General features: G+C 53.6%; 1 protein-coding gene across 1 annotated transcript in view; it reads right to left on the bottom strand.

Moving 5' to 3' along the window:
• SLC24A4 (solute carrier family 24 member 4) overlaps positions 1–25,367 on the bottom strand; it is a 174,966-nt gene that overhangs the window by 33,961 nt on the left and 115,638 nt on the right. Inside the window, exons 4-12 of the mRNA XM_039232512.1 lie at positions 23,460–23,534; positions 20,328–20,412; positions 19,703–19,806; positions 18,820–18,894; positions 16,177–16,202; positions 14,641–14,694; positions 12,857–12,999; positions 8,556–8,725; positions 2,999–3,203 (exon numbers count right to left, since the gene is read on the bottom strand). Coding sequence (XP_039088443.1) covers positions 2,999–3,203; positions 8,556–8,725; positions 12,857–12,999; positions 14,641–14,694; positions 16,177–16,202; positions 18,820–18,894; positions 19,703–19,806; positions 20,328–20,412; positions 23,460–23,534 — 937 coding nt within the window. The remainder of the gene's footprint in view (positions 1–2,998; positions 3,204–8,555; positions 8,726–12,856; positions 13,000–14,640; positions 14,695–16,176; positions 16,203–18,819; positions 18,895–19,702; positions 19,807–20,327; positions 20,413–23,459; positions 23,535–25,367) is intronic.

The raw sequence follows: 25,367 nt of genomic DNA, 5'->3' as shown, positions 1-25,367 counted from the left end.
CTTTCTCAGAAGCGCTGGGTCCTCCCCAAGTCCCAATAAACCTCTGCCCCGCACGGGCCTCGCTTCTCCTTGGCCGCTGTACACACCTGAATGGACAATAGCCACACAGCTCCCTTTCCACCCCCCACTCCTCAAAGGAGGCAGAGGCCAGGGTAAGAGGAGGAGTAGGAAGTACCTTGTGGTTTCCAAGGCAACACCTGAAACACACCCGTAGGGAAACAAAGGGAGAGAGAGCTCTCTCCAGGGACACAGGAAGCCCGGCCTGTTCCTGAGGGCAAGGATGGGCAAGCGCTGGCCGGAAGCTCCCTGCACTTGGCTCTGTTCTGAGCTGGGCCCTGAGGAATGTCCCGGAGCCTCTGGCTTGAGGAGGAAGGTGGACAGCAGCCAACAGGAAGCCCTGGGCCGCCAGGAAGCTCAGAGCTCCCCGCAGGAGGGCTCACAGGTGCACAGAGCCCGGGAGCTCCCTGTCCCCAGCCCCTTGCAAGAGAGCAGCATGTGAGACCCCCTGCCCCACCTCGCCCAGGGGGGTAACTTGCCCAGAGTCCTGCAGCGAAGGAGCTCGACCCCATTTCCCACAGCCACGTCTCTGAGAAGCGCCGGGTGCCAGTACGAAAACAAGGGAGGGACGCCAGGCCTCGGGGTCCACCCCACCCGATCCTGCCAAACTCCAGGTTTTGAGGAAACGGGGAGATGAGTGGTCCTGACACGTGGCTGCCCGAACGGCAGCTGTCAAGAAGGGCATGTCCGTTCTTTGGCTTCCTGCGGAGGCCTGGACGGGGCGGGGGGGTCCCATGAAGTGGCCCATGAAAGGTGGCGGTTGTGACCCCATCAGGCCCCACATCTGCAGAACGGGGCCTCTGCCACCCACCTCCTGGGACGGGAGAAGGCAAGTCATGGAATGGTAGCTCCTCCCCAGAGAGGCTGGCTGGACCTCGGCTGCCCCTCCCTCCGTGTGACCGCATCCCAGCCCCCACTGCATCTGGTCCCCAGCCCCTGAAGAACTGAAACCCCGGGGTGCCTGCAGCCCCGAGGCCCTGAGCTTGCCCTGTGTGGACGCGGGAGAGGAAGTGGGCCGGTAGCATTTCGGTGCAGGGCTGGGTGGGAGCAGCTGGGGTTTCGGACTCCAGGCCTATGTCTGGACCACGTATGAACACAGAAGTGAAAAACGCTAAGTGGGGCAGAGCCCTGTCCTGCTTCGTTAGACTCAGAGCGGGCTCTGCTCAGGGGGACACACTGCCCTCCCGGGATCCTGCCCCACAAGACTGTCTCTCCTCCAGTGTGTGTCCAAACAGGTAATTGGATACAGCCTCCCAGGATCTTGAGAAGACCACCCCTTCTTTCAGCACCCCCACACCCAGCCCCAGGGGCCAAGCTCCCACCCAAGCACAGTGTGACTTTCAGGCCACAAGACAGGCTGCTTGAGCACGGCCCTTGCTCCCCCATGGCATCCAGCAGGTGCGCTGATGTGTCGGGGATGTGTAAGACACGCTCCCCTCAGCCTTCTGGTCAACAGAAAAGGACCTGGGGAGCTCTGAACCCTGGGATGGGCCCCTCTGTGACCTCAGTGACAGGAAGAAATCTCACTTTCCTGGTCTGCCCTTAATGTGAAAGAAGGCTGGGAGGTACTGACCGAGAGCCACGATTTCTAGCCTGGCCAGGTCCCAGGAATTCCCCAGAGAAGGGTTGAAAATGCTGAGTCCCAGGTCCTGTCTCAGTCTTTGAAATGTCCGTGTTTTAGAACCAGACTCTGAATTTTGGGAAGAGCCCCTGGGCAGCTGTGATCAGCATAGCCTGGGGCCCTCATCTAACAACTCCGAGGCAGCCCTGTGACCCCAAATGGAGCCTCTACTTCCAAGATAAATGGAGGGCCACCTGGCTGGTTCAGTAGGTTAAGTGTCCAACTTCGGCTCAGGCCATGACCTCAGGGTTTGCGACTTTGAGCCCCACGTCAGGCTCGGTGCTGACAGGTCGGAGCCTGGAGCCTGCTTCAGATTCTGTCTCTCTCTCTCTCTCTGCCTCCTCCCTGTTCACACTGTCTCTCTCTCTCTCTCTCAGAAAAAAAAAAAAAACAACAACTATGGTGGCAGAGTACTGTATGGATAGAGTACTGTATGGATAGTACCTGGGGGGCAGGAGTCTTCCTGGAAAATGGGGATAAAGGACTATGTAGCCTCTCTCTCCCCAGAGCCACCTCCCAGATTACGTGCTTTGTGAGCCTGATGTTAAGCAGAATTCTCAAAAAAAAATAAAACAAAAAACCCCAGAATTCTCTTCAGACAAACATCAAGTTCTGGATCAAGAAAAAAAAAAAAAAAGGAATTCTGTTGCCTTTCAGGATGGCCAGATGCCAAGATAAAAACTCCAAGATGGGGGTCTTTATCTCCTATTTAGCACTTGAAGAAAGTTGGTTAAAGTTGAAGGTACCCTGGGTGTGTTTGAGGTTCCTCTTGTATGTGAACTCACTGCACAGACACCTGCTAATCACCTACCATGTGTCATGCATGAGCAAAACAGACAAAGACCCCTGCCTTTTTTGGAGGGGACATTTAAACAGAGACCCGAAGAAGGTGAGGGAGCAAGCCCTCTGGACCGCTAGGGAAAGTGCTTTCCAGCGATGGGCAAGTGCAAAGGTCCTGAGGTAGGGCATACATAGTATATTCTAAGGTGAGCAGGTCCACAAAAACAACGGGGTTGGTTGCTTTTTCTTACCGCAAAAGAGAGACCAGTCGCCCTCGGCACTGAAGCGCAGTCACTGGGGGTTACTGGTACCCCTCCCCACCATGTCTCCAGCCGGCCTGCTCTGTGGCATGCAGGCTCCCCCACACCCGATTGCAGCCCTACCCCATCAATACTTAGGACACACTTATCAAGTGCCTCCAAAGAGTTCCGGGGACCTAATGTCGACCCTTCACACAGCCCCCCCACGGCTCCTCGTGGGTCCAAGCTTCCGTCCTGAAGACCTCAGCTTAGCCTGAGGGCCCTGCACCCCAGGACTCACCAGGCATGGAGAAGGGGGACAGGAAGGCAGCCTCGACGGACTCGGGCTCTGGGGGTGGCGGCGGAGGTGGGGCTTGCTGTTCCTGTTCCCGCGAAGGGTCCTCGGGGTTTTCCACCGGAACATTCCCGTTCTCGATATTTTCATGTCTCCCATTCTGAAGTGGCTTGCTGCTCGCACCATTTGCCGAGTTGATCAGTCTCTGCCGCTGTGTGGACGGGAGGCAAGTCAAAGGCCAAGACATGTTACGAAGTGGCACACTGTGGCTTTGCTCCTTACAAGCACACAGCCCTGACCGGCTTCTGGAACACACCCCTGGGGGTCAGTTTGCCTGACAAATGGCCCAAGAACCTTTGAGATCATCTAAGTTTGCTCGTTTCCATTTGCGGGGATCATTCCAGCTCCTCCAGTGGGCATTTATAAGCTGCCTGAAGATAGAAGTCCCAGGAAGAGCCTGCATCATTGTTTTTAATTTTTCAAAAGTATATTGTGCATGCTAGGAATTTAACCAAGGGATACAGAAATGCTGAGGCATAGGAGCACATGTACCCCAATGTTCATAGCAGCACTCTCCACAATAGCTAAAACATGGAAAGAGCCTAAGTGTCCATCAACAGATGAATGGATCAAGAAGATGTGGTTTATCTATACCATGGAATACTACATGGCAATGAGAAACAATGAAATCTGGCCATGTGTAGCAACATGGATGGACCTTGAGGGTGTTATGCTGAGCGAAATAAGTCAGGCAGAGAAGGACAAATACCATATGTTTGCACGTATAGGAGGATTAGGAGGAACTTGACGGAGGACCAAGGGGGAGAAGAAGGGCGGAAATGGTGGGGGAAAGGGAGAGAGGCAAACCATGAGAGACTCTTGAATGCTGACAAAAACTGAGGACTGATGGATGTGGGGGGGAGGGGGGGATGGGCATGAAGGAGGGCACTTTGGGGATGAGCACTGAGTGTTATGTAGAAACTAATTTGACAATAAACTATTTGTAAAAAAAAATAAAAAAATTAAAAAAATAAAATAAAACAGTGGTTCTCAAATTTCAAAAAAAAAAAAAGTATATTGTGCAAAAAGCACACTTATAGGAAGCATATAGCTCAATGGTGTCCTACATCAAGATGTAGAACATTTCCTGACCCTCAGAAGACGCCCTCAGGCACTCCCTAGTTTATACGCCCTTTGGTAACCAAGGTAACCACTCTTCTTTTACAAACATCAGTTAGCTATTCTTGAACTTGAACTTCATATAAATGGATCTGAGTAACGTGTATTACACTATGCCTGGCGTCTTTCATGCAACATCTGTGAAATTCACCCGTGGTGCTGCACGACTCAGCAGTTTGAGATTTTTCATGGCTGTAGAGTAAACCATAGCACGGATAACCCACAACGAACGCATCCTTCACCGAGTGAAGGGCATTGGGCTGCTTCCCTTCTGTGGATATTAGGAAGAATGCTACCATGACCACTGGTATACTTTTTGGACATACACACTCATCTCCCTTATGTATTTAGGAGTGGAATTTCTAGGTCATATAGATGCATGGTGAATCATTTCTCACTCGAATCAGCAATGGATTGGAATCTCCATTGCTTCCCATCCATCCTTGTTAACACTTGACACTGGCAGCCTTTTTATTTATTTAAGTTTATTATTTTGAGAAAGCGTGTGTGCACAAGTTGGGGAGGGGAGAGAGAGGAAGAGAAAAGAGAATCCCAAGCAGGCTCTGCACTGCCAGCACAGAGCCCGATGGGAGGCTCGAACTCACGAACTGTGAGGTTGTGACTGGAGCTGGAGTCGGACACTTAATCGACTGAGCCACCCAGGCACCCCTTCAGTCCTTTTAATTTGAACCATTCTAGTGGGTGAGTGGTGGTGTCTAATCATGGCTCTGTTTGCATTTCCCTGCTGACTAACGATGTTGAGTCATTACAGGATGGCACGACCAGTGGGATGGCCTCTGCTGTCCCAATCTTTTGCCATGACTACTGAGTGTGCCCTGAACCCACTCAGCCCCTTCCCTGTCCCATCTCATAGTGAATGGCAAGGTCGGCCCCCTTTCTACCCAAGCAGAGGCCTGGCTTCCTCACCAAATCTGTGGGCTTCTATAAGCCAGGGAAAGGCAGAAGTCACGTTTCAAGAAATCAATAGCTTTCTACTTTCCAAAGAATCTGTTCACCTTTGCACACTTCCCCTTCGTTCCGTTCTGACTACAAACACCAGTGGATCAGTCTGTGTGAGGCCTTGGAGGTACAGACTGTCACACAATGGACAAATATATACCTCTCCCAATTCTTCACCAGAAACGAAGGGTCAGTAAATGTGTCCCCAAGGCGCTATCCTCTGTGTGTCCAATGCCTATCCTCATGGTTACCGGAAGTAAAAACATCATTAAGACAGACGTATGTTATTTCTCTAAAAAAAGAGGAAGTGACCATTCATCTGCCTTCACGTTGGTTTTAGGCAGGAACTCCTAAATCATGAAGCCGAGGGTGGGGGTGAAGATTTTAAAATTCTTTTCTTACAAGTGTATCCACAATACTCAGCCTACTAAAAAGAGCAAAAAGATCTACGCCTGTGACTCAAGGCCACATGTGCAAGAATAGTGTTTTGCTGCCTGAGTAACAAACCCAAGTAGCATTAAAAGACCGGTCATCCCTATAGCTAAAAGCAAAAACCTTCCTATGTAAAGACAGAATTATAAAGAGGGAGGGAGGCACGACTTAATGGCAATATGAATGGTAGCAATGCGAAGGGGTCATGATTCTAGCTTAAGAGGAACCAACAGAGAATTGTACCTGGAGAAATATCTAAAGCTACCTAAGGTTGTATTAAAAGAGGCATAGATTGTAACACAAAGGAGGTGATGGATCCACATGCTGAGAGAAACAAACTGGAAGATGGTGACTGGAATCCTTTACACCAGGGAGGTTCCAAGGATGTTCAGATTCAAGGAGAAAATCAGGGGGTTGTAACTACTGCCTGATGTTCAAGGGGCTGCCACATGGAAGAAGCCATTGAAAGCAACTCAAGCAGGCGCTAGGTATTATAGAAGGAATAAAGATACAGAAAGAAGGGGCAGAGGAGGTGGACTAACTGATCCCTAATGGTCTATGCAGTCCCATTTAAACAGTCTAGACTCAGATTTGGGTGGGAATTCCCATTCTGCCCTCATATTAGTTGTGTGGCTTCGGGCAAATTACTCTGCCTCTCTGATAAATTGGAAATAACATCTGCTTCGGAAGGTCATGAAGAGGCTTAATGCTGTAACACATGTAAAATATCCTGCACCTACCTGGCACTCAGCAGGTGCTCAGTGAACTACAGCTAGATGTACCCAGCTCAAAGAGACCACCACCCAGGTGTGAGAAGGGTTCACGAGGCAGGGGAAACTGAGGCTGGGTGAAATTCTGTGTCCCTCAGCAATTCACTGCAGTGGCTGTGGGTGAGGACAGTCAGGTGTAGCCTTGGAGCAAAGAAAAACCATACTGCTCACACATCTCCCCCCTCCCCCAAGCACCCTCCTGCCCCCCTCCCTTGCCCAAAACCCCTCTCCACTGGTCTGCCCTCTCCGATGAACAAATGAGGGCATCCATCCCACAAGTACTAGAATCTACCACGGATTAATTTCAGCTTTGCGCACATTGCTAACATTTGGGAATTAAACTATCTGAACATTTGAATGAGACCAAGGGTCTGAAGAAACAACTTCAGCGAGAAACTGAGGCCTGGGAAGATTAAGCGAGTTAGTGGCTAGTGTGAGATTAAAACTCAATTGCCGGGGGCGCCTGGGTGGTTCAGTTGGCTCAGTGCCCAACTTCAGCTCAGGTCCTGATCTCGGGGTTCGTGAGTTCAAGCCGCATGTCAGACTCACTGCTGCCAGTGCAGAGCCTGCTTCAGATCCGCTGTGCCCTCTCCCTGCCCCTCCCCCAATTGTACTGTCTCAAAAATAAACATTAAAAACAAAACAAAATGATTTCCTCCATTTCCTCTGCCAGCCTGGCGTCTCTGGCTCCCCAGTACTGCCTTCCAGGGCAGTCAATCCCAAGCCGGGGGAAAGCAGGGTTTTGCCAGCTCACCAAAACCCCCCTTATTTCCCTGGTGCATAGCCCATGAAAAAGATACTATATACCCAAATCCTTCAGAGTGGTCCCAATCCCCACTCAATGGGTACGATTATCATGTTCATGAAAAATAACCGGAATTCAGTACAATTTCATTGATTCGTATTTTACTGATTTGGATCCAAAAAGGATTCAGAAGGATCCAACATTTGCAATGTTTCTTTATCGTTTTTAAGTTTATTTATTTAGTTTGAGAGAGAGAGCGCGAGCTGGGGAGGGGCATAGCGAGAGGGAGAGAGAATCCCACGCAGGCTCCATACTGTCAGCGCAGTGCCCGACACGGGGCTCGAACTCACAAACTGGGAGATCATCACCTGAGTTGAAAAGTCGGATGCTTAACGGACTGAGCCGCCCAGGCACCCCTGCGGTGCCTCTCTTTCTTAAAACACCTTCCAGATGGAGGGCATATAACGTATGAACCCAAAAGCGCTCAAAGTTACAGACCCTTTAAGCCCCGTGCAATGTCATCGCTGCACACGTCTGCTGTGATAACAACTGATTATTAGCTATCAAAGTTTCAAGCTCTCTGATAACCCCCTGGGTCTGAGGGTGAGGGCTCACAACTCTAATACCACGTGCACATATGTGGCAAAGACTGAACAAGCTGGTGAGGGATTAGAACCCGGCATCTTGGTACACTGTTTGTGTATTATGTAACATTACAACTTCCCCCCACCCCCATGAAAAAGAGGACACAAAATTTCAGCAGAACATAGGGTGCAGAGTGAAAAGGAAGTTTCCAGAGGTAACTGCCATCCACCCTTGTTCTTGGTTCTCTTCTAGAGTTGTACAGTATGTAGGGAACAGGTACCTGTTCATCTCTTTTTGTTCTAAGTAACACTTTTTTTTTTTAAATATTTCTTATTTATTTCTAGGAGAGAGAGAGAGACAGCGTGAGCAGGGGAGGGTCAGAGAGAGAGGGAGTCACAGACTGAAACAGGCTCCAGGCTCTGAGCTGGCTGTCAGCACAGAGCCCGACATGAGGCTCGAACCCACAAACTGCGAGATCATGACCTAAGCGAAAGTCGGACGCTTAACCGACTAAGCCACCCAGGTGCCCCCTAAGTAACACTTTAAAGGAATAACCCATACTTCCGACTGGCCTTCCTCCAATTAGCTTTAGTTTTTTTACTTTACTTTTTACAATGTACTTTATTTAGGGCTCGACAAAATACTCGGTGGACATCTTGGGAATGGCATTCGATTTCTGCCTGTCTTAACCCACCTCTAAAAACAATCGTTTGCTGCCCGCAGGTAATGTCTGCGCCTCCTTCCTTAAACAGGTGCAGCAGTAAAGGCCAGCCTGGCGAAGGACATCATGGTGGCCTTAACGTCAGGAAGCATCCTGACAAGCCGGGGCCTCCTCAAAGCCCCACACGTCATCCAAGGCCACTCACTCTCAATGCCCTTTATGCAAACTTACCTCTTTAATTATGATCCTACTGGCCATCCGTAGTCGGGTCCTGGGCCCAAACTTATTGGTGATCATTATGCGTAAGCCTGCGTCCGGGAAGCTGAACTTGGGAGGGCTGGAGCTCATGACCTCATCCACCATCACCACCGGGTTTTTGCTGTACTGTGGCTCCTCCTTCACTATATTGAGCACAACGCCACAGTCAGTGCGAGATCTCCCTAAGGACAACACCCCAGCACTGAGCTCACGACTTCCCCTCACGCTGCAGAACTGGACTATGAGCCCCGCACCTGCCGGCAGCCTGACTTAGTCCCAGTGGATCGCCTCCCAGCTTGGACTATTAGCCGGGGCCCCGTGGTGCCTTGCTATAGGACCACTCGCGAGCAGACCCTCCACATCTAGCCCCTCTGCCAGGCGATGCCCCCTCTCTTTGGGGCCCCTCTTGGCCAAGTGCAGGTCTTTCTGGTTTCGCATCGAAGCCTCCCTGGGAAGCCCACCTACAATTCAGACACGGCCCCTCCCACCCTGAGCCTGTGAGCGGATCTTTCTTACCCTCTGTTGACAGAGGCTCAGAGGAAACTTTAGAGACTGACAAGGGCCCTCTAGGATGAAAATGCTAGAAAGCACCACACGGCACTGGCTCCAAACTTCCCACAAGGCCACCTGCTGTTCAGACAGCCACCTCCACCCGGCAGAGAAGGCTACGTCTAACTCTGCTCTCCCCAAGGCCCGTAATGAGGGCATAGACACGGCTCACAGGCCCTGAACGAGGCAAGTGAGGCCCAAGAGGAGAGCCTACTTGCTGAGGGCTCACAGTGAACTGCTGGCCGCATCCAGTGTCTCCGATAAACAGACACTGTCTAGCAGGGAGGTGGCTCTGACCCTTCGCTTCCCCCTCATAAGGCTGAAGAATAAAATCTCTCCAGGCCTCCAGCCTCTTCCTCGCCACCTTCACATACATGCTCAGGGTTGGGGTCTAGGGGGATCTGACATCTAACTCCTGAGCCCTGGAGGGGCCAGGAATGGGACTACTCCGGAGCACAGCACACAGAAGCAGGTGGAGTTTTCCCCTATGCACTGGTCACCAGCTCCCCGTGAGGGTAGGGGAGGCAAGCGCAAACCCCTGCGAGAGTTAATGGCACAGACGTGCACAAATGCACACCAGACACACACACTCTCACCAAACAGGCAGCAAGGCTCAGCAGACAGGGGGCGTGTGGGTTAGAAACAGAGCCAGGGAGGACCATGCGTTTGCTGGAGACAGACACTAACCTCCAGTGAGGCGTGCGCTGAAGTCAAGGTTGGCTGGTTGGTTTTTGTAATGCACGTGTTATCGTTTGGATGAAAGCAGATTACTTACAATTTAGAAGAGGAGAGTTAAGGAGACAAAGGCCAACAGAGATTGCCAGAAGGGATTAGCGTGCGGTGGATGCCGAGAGCCTGGGGCAGCATTCTTGATGGTGGCCAGGGGTTATTTGAAGGACGAGTTAGTAGAGGAGTTGCTGCTACAGGGATTTCAATGCTCAGGACCCCCGGCTTTGAGGATGGCCCCTCTCCCAGCCGATTTCCCTGGCTCTGTGCAACTCTGAGGTGCGGGAGCCTCCGGCCCACCACCCCTCACTGCTGCAGGAAAGCTGGAATCCCTCCCTCTTGGGGAGACTGCAGGCTCCAGGCTCCATCCAGGTCCAGTCTAGGACCAGCGCTGACACACGCATCCCTTGGGGGCGGGGGGCAGACACTGGGTTCAGAAGGGGGGAGCCTAAGGAGTTTTAGAACAACCCAAACATCTGGGGGCGCCTGGGTGGCTCAGTCGGTTAAGCATCTGACTTGGGTTCAGGTCATGATCTCATGGTTCGTGGGTTTGAGCCCCGTGTGGGGCTCTGTGCTGACAGCTCAGAGCCTGGAGCCTGTTTCGGATTCTGTGTCTCCCTCTCTCTCTGCCTCTCCCCTGCTTGTGCTGTCTCTCAGAAATAAATAAAAATATTAAAGAAAAAAAAAAGAAACCCAAACATCTGAACAATGAAGCTGGAAAATGTTATCCTCCCCCCGCCCCCTGCAAAAAAGAGAGAGCTGGTCTGAGACGATCTGGTGAACTGAACCATATGACCTTTAAGAACATTTAAGCATACAAAGGCATTTTGCAAGAACGGTAGTAGCAAGGTCAGAAACGTGTCAAAGAGGTTGCGCTAAAAATGTTGATTTGATACGGGAAGCGCTGAAACCGGTAACAGGAAAGCCAGAGCTGTGCGCACGCGCCTGGGTTCTGGACAAACCACCGGCCAGCAATCTTGGACTTCCTTGGATGGGTGGGTACGGGGGACCTGCCTGCAGGCTGAGGACCAGGGAGGGGGGCGCTCTCTGCATCGCATCGGGAAGATTCACAGCAGCCCCCCGAGAAAAGGCTGAGTCCCGAAGCCCCTTTCTCAGCCCCTGCAGGGTCCTGGGGGCTTCTTCCACCTGCCTCAGTCTATTTGAGGGGGCGGTGCCCTGCGGCGACTGGCACACAGGGTCCTCCAGCAGCCACATCTCTGGGATCCCCTCTCTCCAATTCCAGGCCCGCACCTGGACCTTTTTCTCCTGGGCCTTTATCTAAACGCCTACTCCCTGATCAGAGTTGGAGGGAGGCCTATCTGCATCCTTTCCCTGTGTTGGGGGTGGGGAGGGCTTTCCTGGGTCTAATCTTCCAGGTTTCTAGAAATTATCCTGGACTTAGATATTTGGGGGGAAATAGGAGAGGTCCTACTGGCCTGGGTACAAAAGGAATGGAGACAGAGCTAGGAAAGATCTCCAGGAAAGGCCCCAGGAGGGCAGCGGGAAGTGGCTAAGGCACCACCTATCCTGCCTGTGAGGACTGTTCCCCACAGGACACTGGGGAGGGGCGCCCTCCACCCCCCACACGGCTGGTAGGTAGCTTTCGGGCCGGCACCTGAAGGACTGGGCTGCTTCCACCACCTGGAATCTCTTCTTTGCCACGAAGGTGCAGAGGGCCCCAGGGCACTAATCCCTGCACACAGGACCGGGCAGAAATCAGCCTCTGACCTGAGACACTGTGGGTGGTGGTGGTGGATCTGTAACAGGGACCTCAGAGCCACTGGATCTGCGGAGCCGAAACGCAAGCCGGCGCCACATCGGTCCCTCCGCCCTGAGAAGGCTGTCCTGGAAATGGGCTCAGCCCTTGGTAGGCTGCTGGGCACTTATGCAACAGGACACCCAGGCACAGCCCCCGGCTCCATGGGACTCCTTTCTCTGACTGTGGGGGTGGGGGCAGGGGGTACACTGGTACCTTCTCCCCAGGGGGTTACTTTAGAGAGAGGGCAAGGAGCCCTGCCCTGATCCACCCAGGAATGAAGACGAGCAAGGGGCCGAGGAGTACAGATTTCAGCCCCCATATGTCCCAGATTCCAAGGAGGAGTTAAAGTCACCTGAAAGAGGATGCGACCTTGCCCAGGGGCACAGGAGAAAGACCCTCAGGCGGCCAGTCCCCCTGTCACTCTGGTTAACAAGGAACTCGCTACGCCAGCCTCCTCTGCTTTCCCAGCTCCTCGTCAGGAGACCCCTTCGGACCCTCGCACTTGCTCGCTTGGGCGTTGAGAATGGAGGTGCTCTGGTCCTGCTGAGCCGGCCCCACAGAGGGACTCACTTAGTACTGGGTGGGATGAAGATGCGGTTTCCAAAGCAGGAGCCGGCTGGGCCTAGAGGATGGGGGGAGCTCAGCAGGGACAGCAGGGGCTGGCTCCCGAGGCCTGGAACCCCAGACGACAGGGCCCAGGAGAAGCCCAGGAGGCCAGGCAGCAGCGCCCCTGGGGCGGGGCTCCCGGACAGGGCATCCCGGCTCTGCTCCGTGGCTGCCCTCCGTGGCCGCCCTCCGCGGCCTCGCTGGTCCTCTGGGCGACGAGCCAGAGGACCCCCCAGAGCAGAGTCCTCCCCCTGCAATCACAGGGAGGCCTGAGCCTGCTGTCACCCCCAAGTCATCAGTCTCCTGCCAGGCCTTTCTCAGGAGTCAGTGACAACGAAATTGGCTGCATTTCACAAAAGCCCCGCAGGCCTGGAGACTCCCTCCAGAGGCTCGGAACGCCCCCAGGGTGTGACAGTTGACTTTGTCCATCCTTCTCCCTTCTGTGCAAATACCAATCTGAGCCACACCTCATTGAGGGCCCTGGGATCCAAAGTAAGAGATTGACAATTTAGAGGGAGGCTGTGCATGTATGTGTGTGTGTGTGTGTGTGCGCGCGTGCGTGTGTGTGCAGGAAGGAGCATGGACGAGGGGTTTTGGTGACACCTTTCGGCCACTCCTGTCTGCTCAGCCTTACCTTGCCCCAGCAACGGCATGGAGGGGTCATCAGAGCTACTATCACAGTAATCATTACCATCCCCCAGCTCACTGTTGACCGTGTTGCCATTTGCAATGGTCTTTTGTTTGATGGTGAAAAAGGCCTGCATCTTCACGTTGTACCTGTAAGTTAAGGCAGGAGGTCAGAGCCATGGGAGACACCTGGCAGGCTCAGCGGGGCTCCCGCCGCCCCCCTGCACGTTGGCTGGCCCTGGGAGTGTCCCAGGGAGGAGCCGAGGGCTATCATCTGAGCTGATGGTCCCAACAGGACCCCTAGAACAACGTGTGGTCGGAGGGCTTGCTCCACGGAGCTGTTAGTGGCCTTGTGGGGGCATAAGGAACCTGGAGTCCCAAGAACATGACTGATGCCCCCTTACACATGTCTGAAGCCTGTCCTAGTAAATGAAGTTCAGATCAGCCTCAAGGACAGGCTCCAAGGAGGTGTCACCAGACCTGTCCTCCCTCCCAAAGCCTTGGGTCCCGCTCCTGTGGGCTGCCCGGAGGGCTGTCCCTGAATCAGCCACAGCTGGACCCAGAGAAGACACCAGGCCCAGAGAAGACACCGGCCCCATCTCAGACCCCAGGCTTCCCTGCTGCACTGAAAGGCGCTCGCCGAGTCGCCGAGGGGCTCAGGTGAGCACAAGCCTCCTGCACTTGACACTTTATCACCCATTTTCGCAACACATTAGAAACGCTTGATATAAATGTGGGGATCCGTAGTGTCGTAAAGCTCAGTGTTGTTTTAATTATTTCTGGAGGTGTGAACAGGAAGATAAAACCCGAAGGTGATGATTCAGCTCATGGGTAGTTTTTCCTTTTTTTTTTTTTAATGTGGAAAAATGTAGGCAATATCAAATTTGCTTTTTTAACTATTTTTCGTTGTTAAGCGTACAATTCTCTGGCATTCAGTACATTCGCAAAGTTGGGTAACCATCATATCACCATTATTTACTCCCCAAACGGTTTCAGCATCTCAAGCAATTCTGTGTCCGTTGATCAATTAATCAGTGATCACCTCCCTCCCCCCCCCCCCTCCCCCTCCCCCCGACACCTCTGGTAATCTTGAATTTACTCTTTTACTAAAATGAATGGGACTCTCCTAGGGGACCTCGCCTAAGCGGAATTACCCGATATGTGTCCTTCTGTGACTGGCTTCTCTAATTTAGCATGTTTTCAAGGCTCATCCATGTTGTCCCATGTGATACAATTTCCTCCCTTTTTTATGGCTGAACAGTATTTCTCATGGGAGGTTTTGAGAGCACTCTGACCCAGGCAGCTTCCAAAGGGTTGCAAGCAGGCACAACCCGGACCCAGTGTCTGCATTTCCATTACTATGAGTGGCACCCTCTGGAGTTGTGCAAGGCAGTGGCCCTGACAGGTGGCACTGGATAAAGCCTGTAACAGAAGTGAGGCCACCCGGCTCTTTGACAAAGCACTGTATTAAGTCATCAGGAGATTTACAGCGACAGTGGAAAGGAGTGGCCACTCGGGCAAGGGGAAATTAGCACGGAGCAGGGAAGGAGAGAGGGTGAACAACCTCATCTTCCATCCACCAGCCGCGACTCCCCTGGCCCGGGTTTGGACAGCACCCCAAAACAGTATCTGAACCCGTCATCCCAGTGGGGCATCCTCCAGAGAACTGGGGCTGGCTGGAAGTCACCGGAAGGTCTATCATTAGTTTTGCCTGGGCTCTAACAGAAGGCCAGAGCGGGAAGCGGAAGAAGGCGTCAGACCGCCCAGCAGGAGGAGAGAGAAGATACTTACTTCATGATCAGAATGTAAAACACGTACAAGATGATGAGCACCAGGCCTTCCCACCTCAAAGAGAGAAAGGAGACACGTTAGGGCTGGGGAGGCCCAAAGCACCGAGGCACGGGTGGGGGGTGGGGGGGTGGAGCGGGGCAGGAAGTAGCCCAGCCCAGGACTCTGGCATCCAGGGGAGTCCCCCCAGCCTGTCCTATAGCCTGAAGCCCTCTTGGGGACAGAGAAGGCTGGGGATGGGTTCTTCTCCACTACAGGGGGCCTGCAGGACTCAGACAGCTCCTCCAGCTACGGAGGAGGAGGAGGAGAGACTGGGAGAGTGGCCTGAGTCATGCAGACGTGACACCCTATGCTCACCAGAGATTCCGACCAAGGACCAGAAAGTCTGCGGGTACAGAAGGGGCCCTAAGAACTGCCTGAAGAGAGGGGCGGGCACAGGAGCCTCCTGGGTCGAACACACTGGGGTGGGGTGGGGCGGGGCGGGGCCGGGGTCTTCCTGGGAGTCACATCACTGCCGTCTAGCAGAGGCAGCACTCAACCCCACATGCGGTGGGGGGATCTGGAGCTCAGACCACAGGCCTCTGAGGAGCCACACACCCTAATTTGTTTGCTCATCCTACAGATACATGCTGAAGGCCTACTACGTGCTGGGTATAAGGTGTAATTGTTTTGGGAACTCTTCCTCTACTAACAGAGGCCGCAGACCAGCAGAGCCACAAAGAGACTTGTGGATGACCCCACGGCCACCACCCTCAACTCCATCGAGGAGTGGCTTCCCAGCTCACATGGTGGGCTAGGGGCTGGCTTAGGGCCAAAAGCAGGTTTCTCTGTGCCCAGAGCACATGGCTGCTCATGTCAGCCGGGGGAGTGTCCTTAGCCAGTCCCTCTGAGTCCATTCCCACAAATAAACACAAGTGTGGACTCTGAATCACAGTCACAAAGAGAACATTTCTAGGGTTTACGAATGTATGATACATTCATGCCCTGTAGGGCGAATACACCCATCTTTTCTGTACAGCTTCTGCTTTATGTATCTTAATCAAGGAATCATTTCCTATCTCGAGGTCATAAAGGTCAGTCCCTATATTTTATTCTATTTTGTTTAATCTTGCTTTTTACTTGAGATCCTTAATTCTTCTGGGATCTATTCCTGTATAAGGTGTGAGGAAGGGATCTGATGTGATTCTGTTCCACACAGGATTCCTAGTTTTACCAGAAGTATCTGAGACCCTCTCCCTACTTCACTGCCTATCTGACAACTGTCATATCCCCAGCCAAGAAACAGGCCCACTACTGGGTCCCTGGTTCTGCATTTCATAGCGGCCTATGCTTGTCCCGGTGAAAATACCATACTGTTTTCGTTTCTTTAGCTTTAAACACCAAGGGAAACAAGCTTGTCACTTTGAAAGAACAAAGGCGTGCCCTTTTTACGAGTTCAAAAGTTCAGGTTTCTAAAGACAATTTCAAAAAAAGATTCAATGAACCCAATGAGGAAGAATACTAGCAAAAACAGGAACAAGAAACAAACTAAAAACTTACCACACAATTTCTTCATCATATATGAACTGGAAGGCAAAAGAAACAAGAGAGAGGAACATATTTATTCCAGAAGACAATACACAGGCCCCTAAATGGTCTAAGCTCACATATTATTGCCCTGTTATTTTTACACAAAGCTGGGCTCCTCTCTCCATTCCTGGTTTTCTTAACTGGAGGAGGTGAGCTTAGACCTTCGTTGAAACCTGGATCAGAAGATGCTGGACTGTGTAGCTCGGCTCAGCCTCCCAGGAGAAATGGCCTGTGCTTCACGGCGGCCTGATGGCAAACTGCCATCACCAAGGGCACAGCCTTGCTGAAATCAACACTCTTAAAAACAAAAAAGGCACCTGCGGGTCTGCCTACAAACTTACGCACCTACCTATCCAGGGCACCTGTGTGTGAGGAAGGGAAGGGTTATCATTTTCTTAGAATAGAAAATGGAAAATCTGAGGGCAAAGGACTCACTGGTGCTATACGAAGGGAGGCCACAGGTGAGGGTGGGAACATCACGATTTCTGAAGAGGCCAGTGACATTGCCCAGCAACCCCACCCAGCATCTCTGGCCCAGAGCGAGATGGATGGCGCCTCTGTGGTCCCCGGAGGGGTCCTGTGACCACCCCGGCTGGGCCCAGCGTGGACAGGGAGGTGGAGGGGCTGTGCCCACCAACTGATCTTGGGGACATAGAGTCCCCCACACAGGATGTCAGAAGAAGCCAGGGGGTTGCTGTCTGGACCTGGGCCCATTGTGCTCTCCCGGCTGTCATAGCAGGTGTCACACATAGGAGCCGCAGTGAGCGCCACTTCCAAGAGGGTCATTCCTGGCCAAGCATCACTGGGAGGCTCTCTGAACCCCAGGGTACAAGGCAGAGGCACTCAACAGCGGGGTGCCCAGTGCCCCCATGCCCTGCCCTGAACATGAGAATCCCTGTGGGGGATATTTTTAGGTTTTTTACAACCCTATGAAAGGTTACTGGTATTTAGAAGCAATGAAGGTCCAGGGTACTGACCAGTCTAGAACTTGTAAGATATTTCTATCAGAAGGGGTTTTCCACACTTGGCATACGTCCTATTTAAAGGTCTTGCTAAATATTCAGGCAAACGGGGAAAACAAAACAAAACCAAACCCGAGCCTCAGAACTTAACTCTATTTTACAAACCCAAGTACTTATGCTTTTTTAAAATTACATATTTAATAAATGTTTAATTTTCTAGGGAGGTTGCTATCATGTAAATGGAGGGACAGTTGTACTTGGGCTCTGTCCACGATTTCATCAGAAGTCATTCATAATTTTGAAAAGTCACGTCATCACTGTCAGGACCACTCGTGGGGTCTAAGGCACCAGCCTGGCACCCAAGCTCAGTCGGTGCCGGTAGTTTCTGGGCTCAGAGATTTTCCTTACAGGCCAGCGGAGGTCACCATTCAGTGTTGACATTTACAACATTTACACACTGAAGAATGTTTTTGTCTTTTAGACTTTGAGCTTCATGTGGATTCTTTTCCGCACCTGTGTACGGGTCAATGATTTTATCTGTAACTTTCATTTTTGGAGGTGTGGGAGGCAGGGGTCCAAGTAATCCCCTGCATGACACTCATGCCACCCCTGGGTATGTGACCTGGACCTGGGGATTGGCTCCTTATGAAGAGAACAGGGCAAAAGTGAGGCGTTATCACCCCCGAGATGAGGTTACGGAGAGAACGTGGCTTCGCCCTGGTTCCTTCTCACCCTTCCTCTGAGGGAAGCCAGTTGCCGTGTTGTGAGCTGTGCTGCGGACCAGCCAGCCAAGCGGGATCGGACGGCATTCTGTAGCCCCACAAGTGACCCCAAAAGCAGATCCCCGCCCAGGGGAGGCTTGTACCAGGGCCAACGTCTGTGAGAAACCCTGAACCAGCGGATGCAGGCAAGCCGCTCCCAGATTCTGATCCACAGACAAGAGCGATCAATACTTGCTATTTTAAGCTACTGAACTGGGGGGAGATTTGGTTCCCAGCGACAGAGAATGCAAGGGGTGACTGTCCTATCCAGCTGGCTCTCGACTGTGTAAGGTGTCTGTGGGGGGTCACATTCCACATGCACCTGTCCTCACGCCGCCACTTGGATTGAAACACGGCTCCCTTGTTGGATGGTGCTCTCTCTTCAGCAGTAGCTGGCATCCTGCGCCATGATGTCACCTTAGTCCTCGGGGGACCGCAGCGATATCCCCCTCGCTCTCCACACTAATGAACTCTAGAAATCACTGTTGCAGCTCTTCTGCCTTTCGTCCCCGTTGCCCTGGCTGTCCCCTCTGCCTGCCCCCGGCCTGCTTCTCTCCCTCCTGCTCTGCAGCGAGGAGCTGTGAGCCCAGAAACTCTGACCCTCAGGGAACGGGCGCCGCGTGAGGATCGAGGGCCCCTGATGAGCTTGAACGTAACTGCACGGACCGTGTGACACAGTCCCTGACTTTTTCAAGGCCTTTTTGAATCCAAGGCGGGCCCGGGGTGCGCTCCATAACCAGGGTGTCAGGTAGGAGGCTTTCAGGCAAGGGAGGAACAGCGGGGAGGGACTGGTCACTTTGAGTGGTCAGCACAGCCCGCGGTCGGGGTGCCGTGGGTCCTCTGGTGGTAGCGCCAGGGACGGAGATGGGCAGGGGCGGGAAGGAACTCACAGCAATGAGCACGATGACAGAGAGGGTGTAGTACACAGAGTCTCGGCACACGGCCCACCACGTCAGGCGCACCACCTGCCAAGCAAAGGGCCGTCAGTGGCTACTGTCTGGGGAGACGGGGGCGGTGGTGTGGGGGGCGGCTTTCCCACCTCCCCCAGACCCCCACAGGTGCAGGGATGTGCCCAGGGAGCAACTCCTAACTGTGCCACCGGAAACCAAGCTTTCCTGGCTGCGCAGGGCCACCCCGTGCTCTTTGCTATATACATGGGGAACAGAAGAGAAAGCGTGGACCGTTTGCAGGTGACTGCAAAGCCACTTTCTGCTCCTCCAAGGTAGCAGACAGCTCACGTTTCACAGCGGAAGCCCGGTGTCAAGGCATAGGCCAGAGGCACTTGCTTCCCCTGTGATTGTGGAACCTTCTCGTCGTGACTAGCTGCCCATCTCTACTTCCGTTGGCCAGATAGGGCCTAATCATGAGCCTGACTCTCTGGGGGCGAGTCTAATGCCCCCACGGCCCTGAGGACCAGGGAGATGCAGATGGGGTACCCGCCACGGGCCAGCGCCATGCTCCTTGCCAAGGAGGGGGCCTCAGGTATTTCCAGAGTCTAGCTCGGGGTCAGGGTTCCAGGAGGCGCCTCTCAAATACGTACTGCTGTCAAATGGATGCTCGCCCTCGGGCTGGCCAGGGGAGCAGACGCCGTGCCTGCTCTCGGGTCCCTGATGCAGGAACGTCAGCCACCACTTGTAAACGCGAGGACCTGGGCTCGTCGGGGGAGGCCGACTCGCTCACAGCCTGGGGCCGTCAGGGGCACAATAAGGCAAGGCCTCGGGTCCCCCTGGGGCTGTCCCTTAGGTCACTCTATCAAGGGAGAAAAGCACTGACCTGCCCTGCAAATAATCCACAGACTCCGATTATACACAGGATGTTGAACACTGCGGAGCCCACGATGGTCCCAACGCCGACATCGCCATGGGTGATGAACACGCCTGGAGGGGAGGCAGACATGCTCTCGGGGCTGCCCTTCCTCAGACCCCGGCGGCTGTGAGGACTGTGTCCCAACCCGGGGACCGAGGGACTGTTCTAGAATGCCCGTGATGCTGAGAACGGCAAAACCAGAGAGGAGGAAGTGCCCCGGAGGACGAGCTGCTCCGCTCCTCCTCCCCGTGCTTTTCCTTTTTACCAGCTTTACTGAGATAGAATTCACATGCTATTAAACCCACCCCTGCAAAGTGGACACCCCGGGTCACGGGAGCCCCAGAGTGGCGCAACGAGCACACCATCCCATTTTAGAACATCTTCGTCACCCCCCACGAGAAACCTTGTACCCACCAGCCCTTCGCTCCACCACACGCCCCCAGGAACCACGAGTGTGCTTTCCGTCTCCCTTGCTGTCCCATTTTACAGAGGAGAAAACAGAGGCTCAGAGCCAACGAACACCCTCGCTGGGCAGGGCACCAAACCTGGGCTCCCTCCAGAGCCGGGGTCCCCGGCCAGTGGCATCTCTTACCAATAACAGAGGCAAACAGCTCAGGTGTCGAGCTCCCCGCAGCCATGAAGGTGGCTCCGGCCACATCTTCACTCAGGTGGAGTTTCTGAAACAGAAGTGACCGCAGACACTCAGGCCGTGACGTGGCGACAGTGGACAGGGTCCCGGATGCTCTGGCAGCCACAGAAAGCGCGGGAGGCAGTGAGGTGCCTGGGCTGGCGGGTGTCTCCTCCTGCTACTCTGTTGGCCACTCAACCCACAGTCCCTTGTCCCCTTCCTCTGTCGGTTCCTGCTCATTCCCCGAAGCCCCTAAATGAGGTCTGCTTGATGACGCCTTGCCAGGTGTACGCCCAGGGCGGGTGGGAGAGTCTGACTCACAGAACCCATGGTGAGGGTCTCGGGTCTGTGAGCCTGCCTTCCCCACTGGCCGGCGCCGTAGGTCCTTCTCACCCACGGACTGTCGGTGCCCGAGAGAGAGCCTGGTACACAGTGGTGCTCACTGCTTAGCCACCGCCAATGCCCACACAGACCTTGGGTACCACGCAGACTTCTACACACCAGGGCTACACACACAGCCAGACACGCAGCCTGGCTCTTACATTCCAGAAGGCCTTCTCCACGGCAGGCCCGGTGCCTGGCTGCTCAGATACAAAGACCCAGGTGCCCCATGCCCCCAGGGAGAAGGCAGCACAAGGCAGGGCTGGAGCTCTGTTGAGACACTTTGGTTGGCAAGGCCGCGCCCCGTCCCCAGAAGCCCCTCCTCTGATCGGGAATGCGGTGCCGGGGACTTCAGACGCAGGGAGAAACCACCAAGATGCCCGGTCTCCCTGAACAGCACTGTTTTTTTTTTTGTTTTTTTTTTTTTTAAGTTTACTTTTGTTTATTTGAGTGAGAGAGAGCAAGCAGGGGAGGGGCAACGAGGGAGAGAGAGAACCCCAAGCAGGCTCAAACTATCAGCACGGAGCCTGATGCTGGGCTCGAATTCACAAACCATGTGATCACGGCCTGAGCCGAAATCAAGAGCCGGACGCATAACCAGCTGAGTCACGCAGGTGCCCCCCTGCCTGAACACACCTTGAAGGCGCCCACCCTGTGGTACTCAGAGGGCCGCTGGCCAGGGCTTGGTCTCCTCTGGCATCCACCGTCCAAAGGACCCTGGGCAGCCTGGCACTCCGGAGCCGCTGAGAACCACAGAGGCCAGCACACCCTCCCTGCTGACCTTGCTATGGAAGGGGTCCCTCAGAGGGGTCAGAGCTCTGGGCTTGATGGAACCTGGGGTGTGACACAGCACGGAAGTGCCAGGGTGGAGAGCCGGCCCCCCTAACCCTATCAGACAGGAAAGTTTCACAGAAGATGTTCGCTATCCAAGCTTCTCCAGTATCTTCTAGCAGAATACAAACTGCCTGCCTTTGCCTGGGCTCTTCCTTCCTCCTGGAACGCCCTTCTCTGCCCTCTCTGCTTGGAGAAATCCTTCCCTTTCAGAAGTCTGGACCAAATACCACTTCCTCCATGAAGCCCTCCTAGGCTTCTCCCCAAAAGAGACATTCCCTCCCTCCTTTTGGCTCTTCAGTCAGTTGATGACTCTTATGAGCCCCTTTCATTGGTTTTGCCTTTAGGGCCAGGACTGTCCCGCTCTTTCACCTCTGTGTTCTTACAGAGATAGGCAAACTTGAGGGGCACCTCCACTGCATGTGGTCCTGTGCCATTGGTCACCCATCTTCCACAGGCTTCGGTCACCCCCAGAAGGGCAGGGGACCCAACCCTATAGCTGGGGTCCCACAAGCCCTTGCCCTAGTGAGTGCCCAGAGCGCGTGCTCTATAAGGCCTGGCTGACCGTGGCTTTCCCGAGGGTCTCCTCCTCCGAGGAAGCGACAGGCTGCTTACCCTCAGCACACCACTTCGGGAGCCCAGAGGTGGCACCTCCTGCCGCAGCACCCCCAGCAGCCATTTCCTGATTCTCTTCTCACACTCCTTCCCTGGCTCAATTCACTCACTGACCCGTGGCTTGGTCTGAGCGGGGTGAGAGGCAAAGTGGTGGGCGAGGGGGGCCCGGGGAGGGGAAGGCCTCTGCACACCTCTGCCAGGTCATCCCCTCTTCAGGAGACCCAGGTCAAAAAGCCCCTGTTCCGTGCTCAGCAGCAGGGAAGCACCTGTCCAAGCGAGCTGTGTCCCTGGCTGCAGATGCCACAACAACTAGGTGGCCTCACGGAGCAGGGAGATTTCACAGGGATGAAGTGTGCCAAATCTGAGCTATCTGCACATAGGAGGTGCTGCGAACAGAGGTAAGTTTCCTTCTCTGGCTAGAAGCCAAGAGTGAGGCAGAGCAGGGAGGCACACTGGAGACTTAAAAAAATTTTTTAAGATTTTATTTTTAAGTTAATAACCATGCCCAACATGGGGCTAGAACCCACAACCCCAAGATCAAGAGTCACATGCTCTCCCGACTGAGCCAGCCAGGTGCCCCAGGACTCGAGTCTTAAATGTGGGGGGAAAAGACAAGAAAATCAAACTACTTAAAAGGAAAAAATAGGGGCGCCTGGGTGGCTTAGTCGGTTAAGCGTCCGACTTTCGCTTGGGTCATGATCTCGCGGTTCGTGGGTTCGAGCCCCGCGTCGGGCTCTGTGCTGACTGCCAGCTCAGAGCCTGGAGCCTGTTTCAGAGTCTGTGACTCCCTCTCTCTCTGACCCTCCCCTGCTCACGCTGTCTCTCTCTCTCTCTCCTAGAAATAAATAAAACATTAAAAAAAAAAAAAAAGGAAAAAAAAGTCGGCCTGCGAACTTTGGAACCAAGGGCATTCCTTGCTCAGCCTCTGCGTCCTCTCCGAAGACCCGGATCCCTACCTGGTGCCCCCACCACAGCTTGTTGTGGGAAATGCCCCTAACCAGTCAGACGTGGCTTCACGCCAAGGGCTCGTCGCACAGCCAGGCATCCCGGGTGACGACCGCACACCTCTTCTTCTGCCAAGTCTGGGAGAAGAAACCCCCTGCCGACTGGACTCCGGGGTCGCGAGGCCAGGCTTTGCCGGGGCTGGACTAAGCATTTGGGCTGACAATCGTCACCACCAGAGTGCTCCCCACTCAGTCCGGCACAGACGTGTCCCATGTCCTCTGTTGCCCCAGCTATGCTGAGGCATCCCAAGTCCCTCCTCCGTACCTCGCAGATCTTCTCTAGAGATGGAACGAAGAAGTCTTCACACACTATGGCCAACGCGTAGAACATGTACAGAGCCTGAGAAGGAAATGGGAGATGGTCAGCGAAGGTGCCGGCCGCCGAGGGGGCACGGCCGGGCATCCGTCACGCCCAGAGCCAGCCTGCCAAGGCAGAGACCCACACAGAGGAAAACTCTAGCACCACAGAGGGTGACTCCCTCAATCCGCTCACAAGCAGGTGGGGAAACTGAGCCTGGGGAAGGGATACAATACGCTGGGCAGAAAAGGGGAGGAAAGCTCAGGCCACATGGTCGTGGGCTCCTTCCTCTGCTCCCGAAGCACCAGCTCTCTCCCTTGCACCAGAGCACACTCTCGAAGTCAAGATCTCACCCTTAGGGCCAAGGAGAGCATTTAGAATCACCATTTTAAGAGATTAAGATAATAATTATCCCAATTTGCCCATTCAGTTTTAGTGAAGGCACCATTTTCTTCTTACCAGCTGGCCACCCCCTGCTGAAACAAATGGCAATTTGAGAGCCGGCGGTACCTGGGATGCTACCTAATGTTGGCAGAGGTTAAAATACACAAGCTGTTCACACTGGGAGGTTCAGGGAACAAAGAGTCCAGATTCCAATGCTGATTCTGGGACTCAGTTGCCACGTGACTTTGGATAAGTCACACCTCCAGGTCTCCGTTTCTTCATGTGTTTAATGGCAGAGTGAGAACAGATCGATGGTTTCCAAATGCTTTTATATACTGAACCCTTCCCTGCCCTGTCCATCCCACATGGTTTCCCTGAGCTTCTCCTATGGGCCAGGCACGATTCCAGGCATCAGGGATACATGGGTACATTGTCAGGGAATGCTTCCGCCTCCTGTAACTTACCTTGGTGGGGGACACATAGACAGAGTATAACTGTTGGGGAAAGGCAAGTGCAAAGGTCCTGAGGCAGGATTATGCTTGATGCACATGAAGACCAGCAAGGTCGCTGATGCAGGTAGAACAGAGTGAGACGGAGATAGAAAACAGAGGATGTGAGGTTGGAGGAAGGCAAGGACCAGGGTCTACAGACAGATGGGACTTTATACTAAATGCTGAGGGAAGGATTTCTTTCTTCAAAGACAAAGTGATGTGGATGTTCTATTCACAGAAATGGGAAAGGCTGGGCTCCTTCAGCAAAAACAACTGTGAAGGTGCTGAAGTAGCATACTGGCTAATGGCAATTAAATAAGCTGGAAGGTGGATCGGCTGTGGCCCAGGCCTCCTAGATGGGCGTCTCCTGGAGGCCAGGCATGGCCGCCCCTGGAACTAATTATCTTTCGGAGGGTGGGATGCAAAAAGAAACAAATACGAGGGGTATGGGTAAAGGAGAGAGACGCTGCTGCAACAATCTCCAGATATGGACTGGAATTCACCCCCCCACCCCTATAAATTCTCTCCAACATCATCTCCCAGGCAAAGGGTGATCTGCGGGACCCTAGCTCTCTTCATTCCCTCACAAATACTCAAGAGAAAAGGAGGCCAAGACAGCACCACACTGCTCAGGCCAGGAAATTCTGAGAAGCTTCCCAGTGCTGCAGACAAAAGCCGGCTCCAAACCTTGAGCCTTTCCTTGCACTAAAGAAGGGTCGGCAAAGTTCTTCTTAAACAGTCAGCAAATATTGTAGTCCTGAAAGGTCACATGGTCTCCATCCAGCGCAATGACTCCGCAACTATAGAAGAGTACATGGTGTAGGTATGGCTGAGTTCCAATAAAACTTTATTTATAAAAACAGGAAGTGGGGGGGGCGCCTGGGTGGCTTAGTCGGTTAAGTGTCCAACTTTCGCTTAGGTCATGATCTCGCGGTTCGTGGGTTCGAGCCCCGCATCGGGCTCTGTGCTGACTGCCAGCTCAGAGCCTGGAGCCTGTTTC

Source organism: Hyaena hyaena, unplaced genomic scaffold, assembly GCF_003009895.1.
Source record: "Hyaena hyaena isolate Hyena2069 unplaced genomic scaffold, ASM300989v1 scaffold_67, whole genome shotgun sequence".
NCBI lineage: Eukaryota > Metazoa > Chordata > Mammalia > Carnivora > Hyaenidae > Hyaena > Hyaena hyaena.
This window is presented reverse-complemented; position numbering and strand designations above follow the sequence as displayed.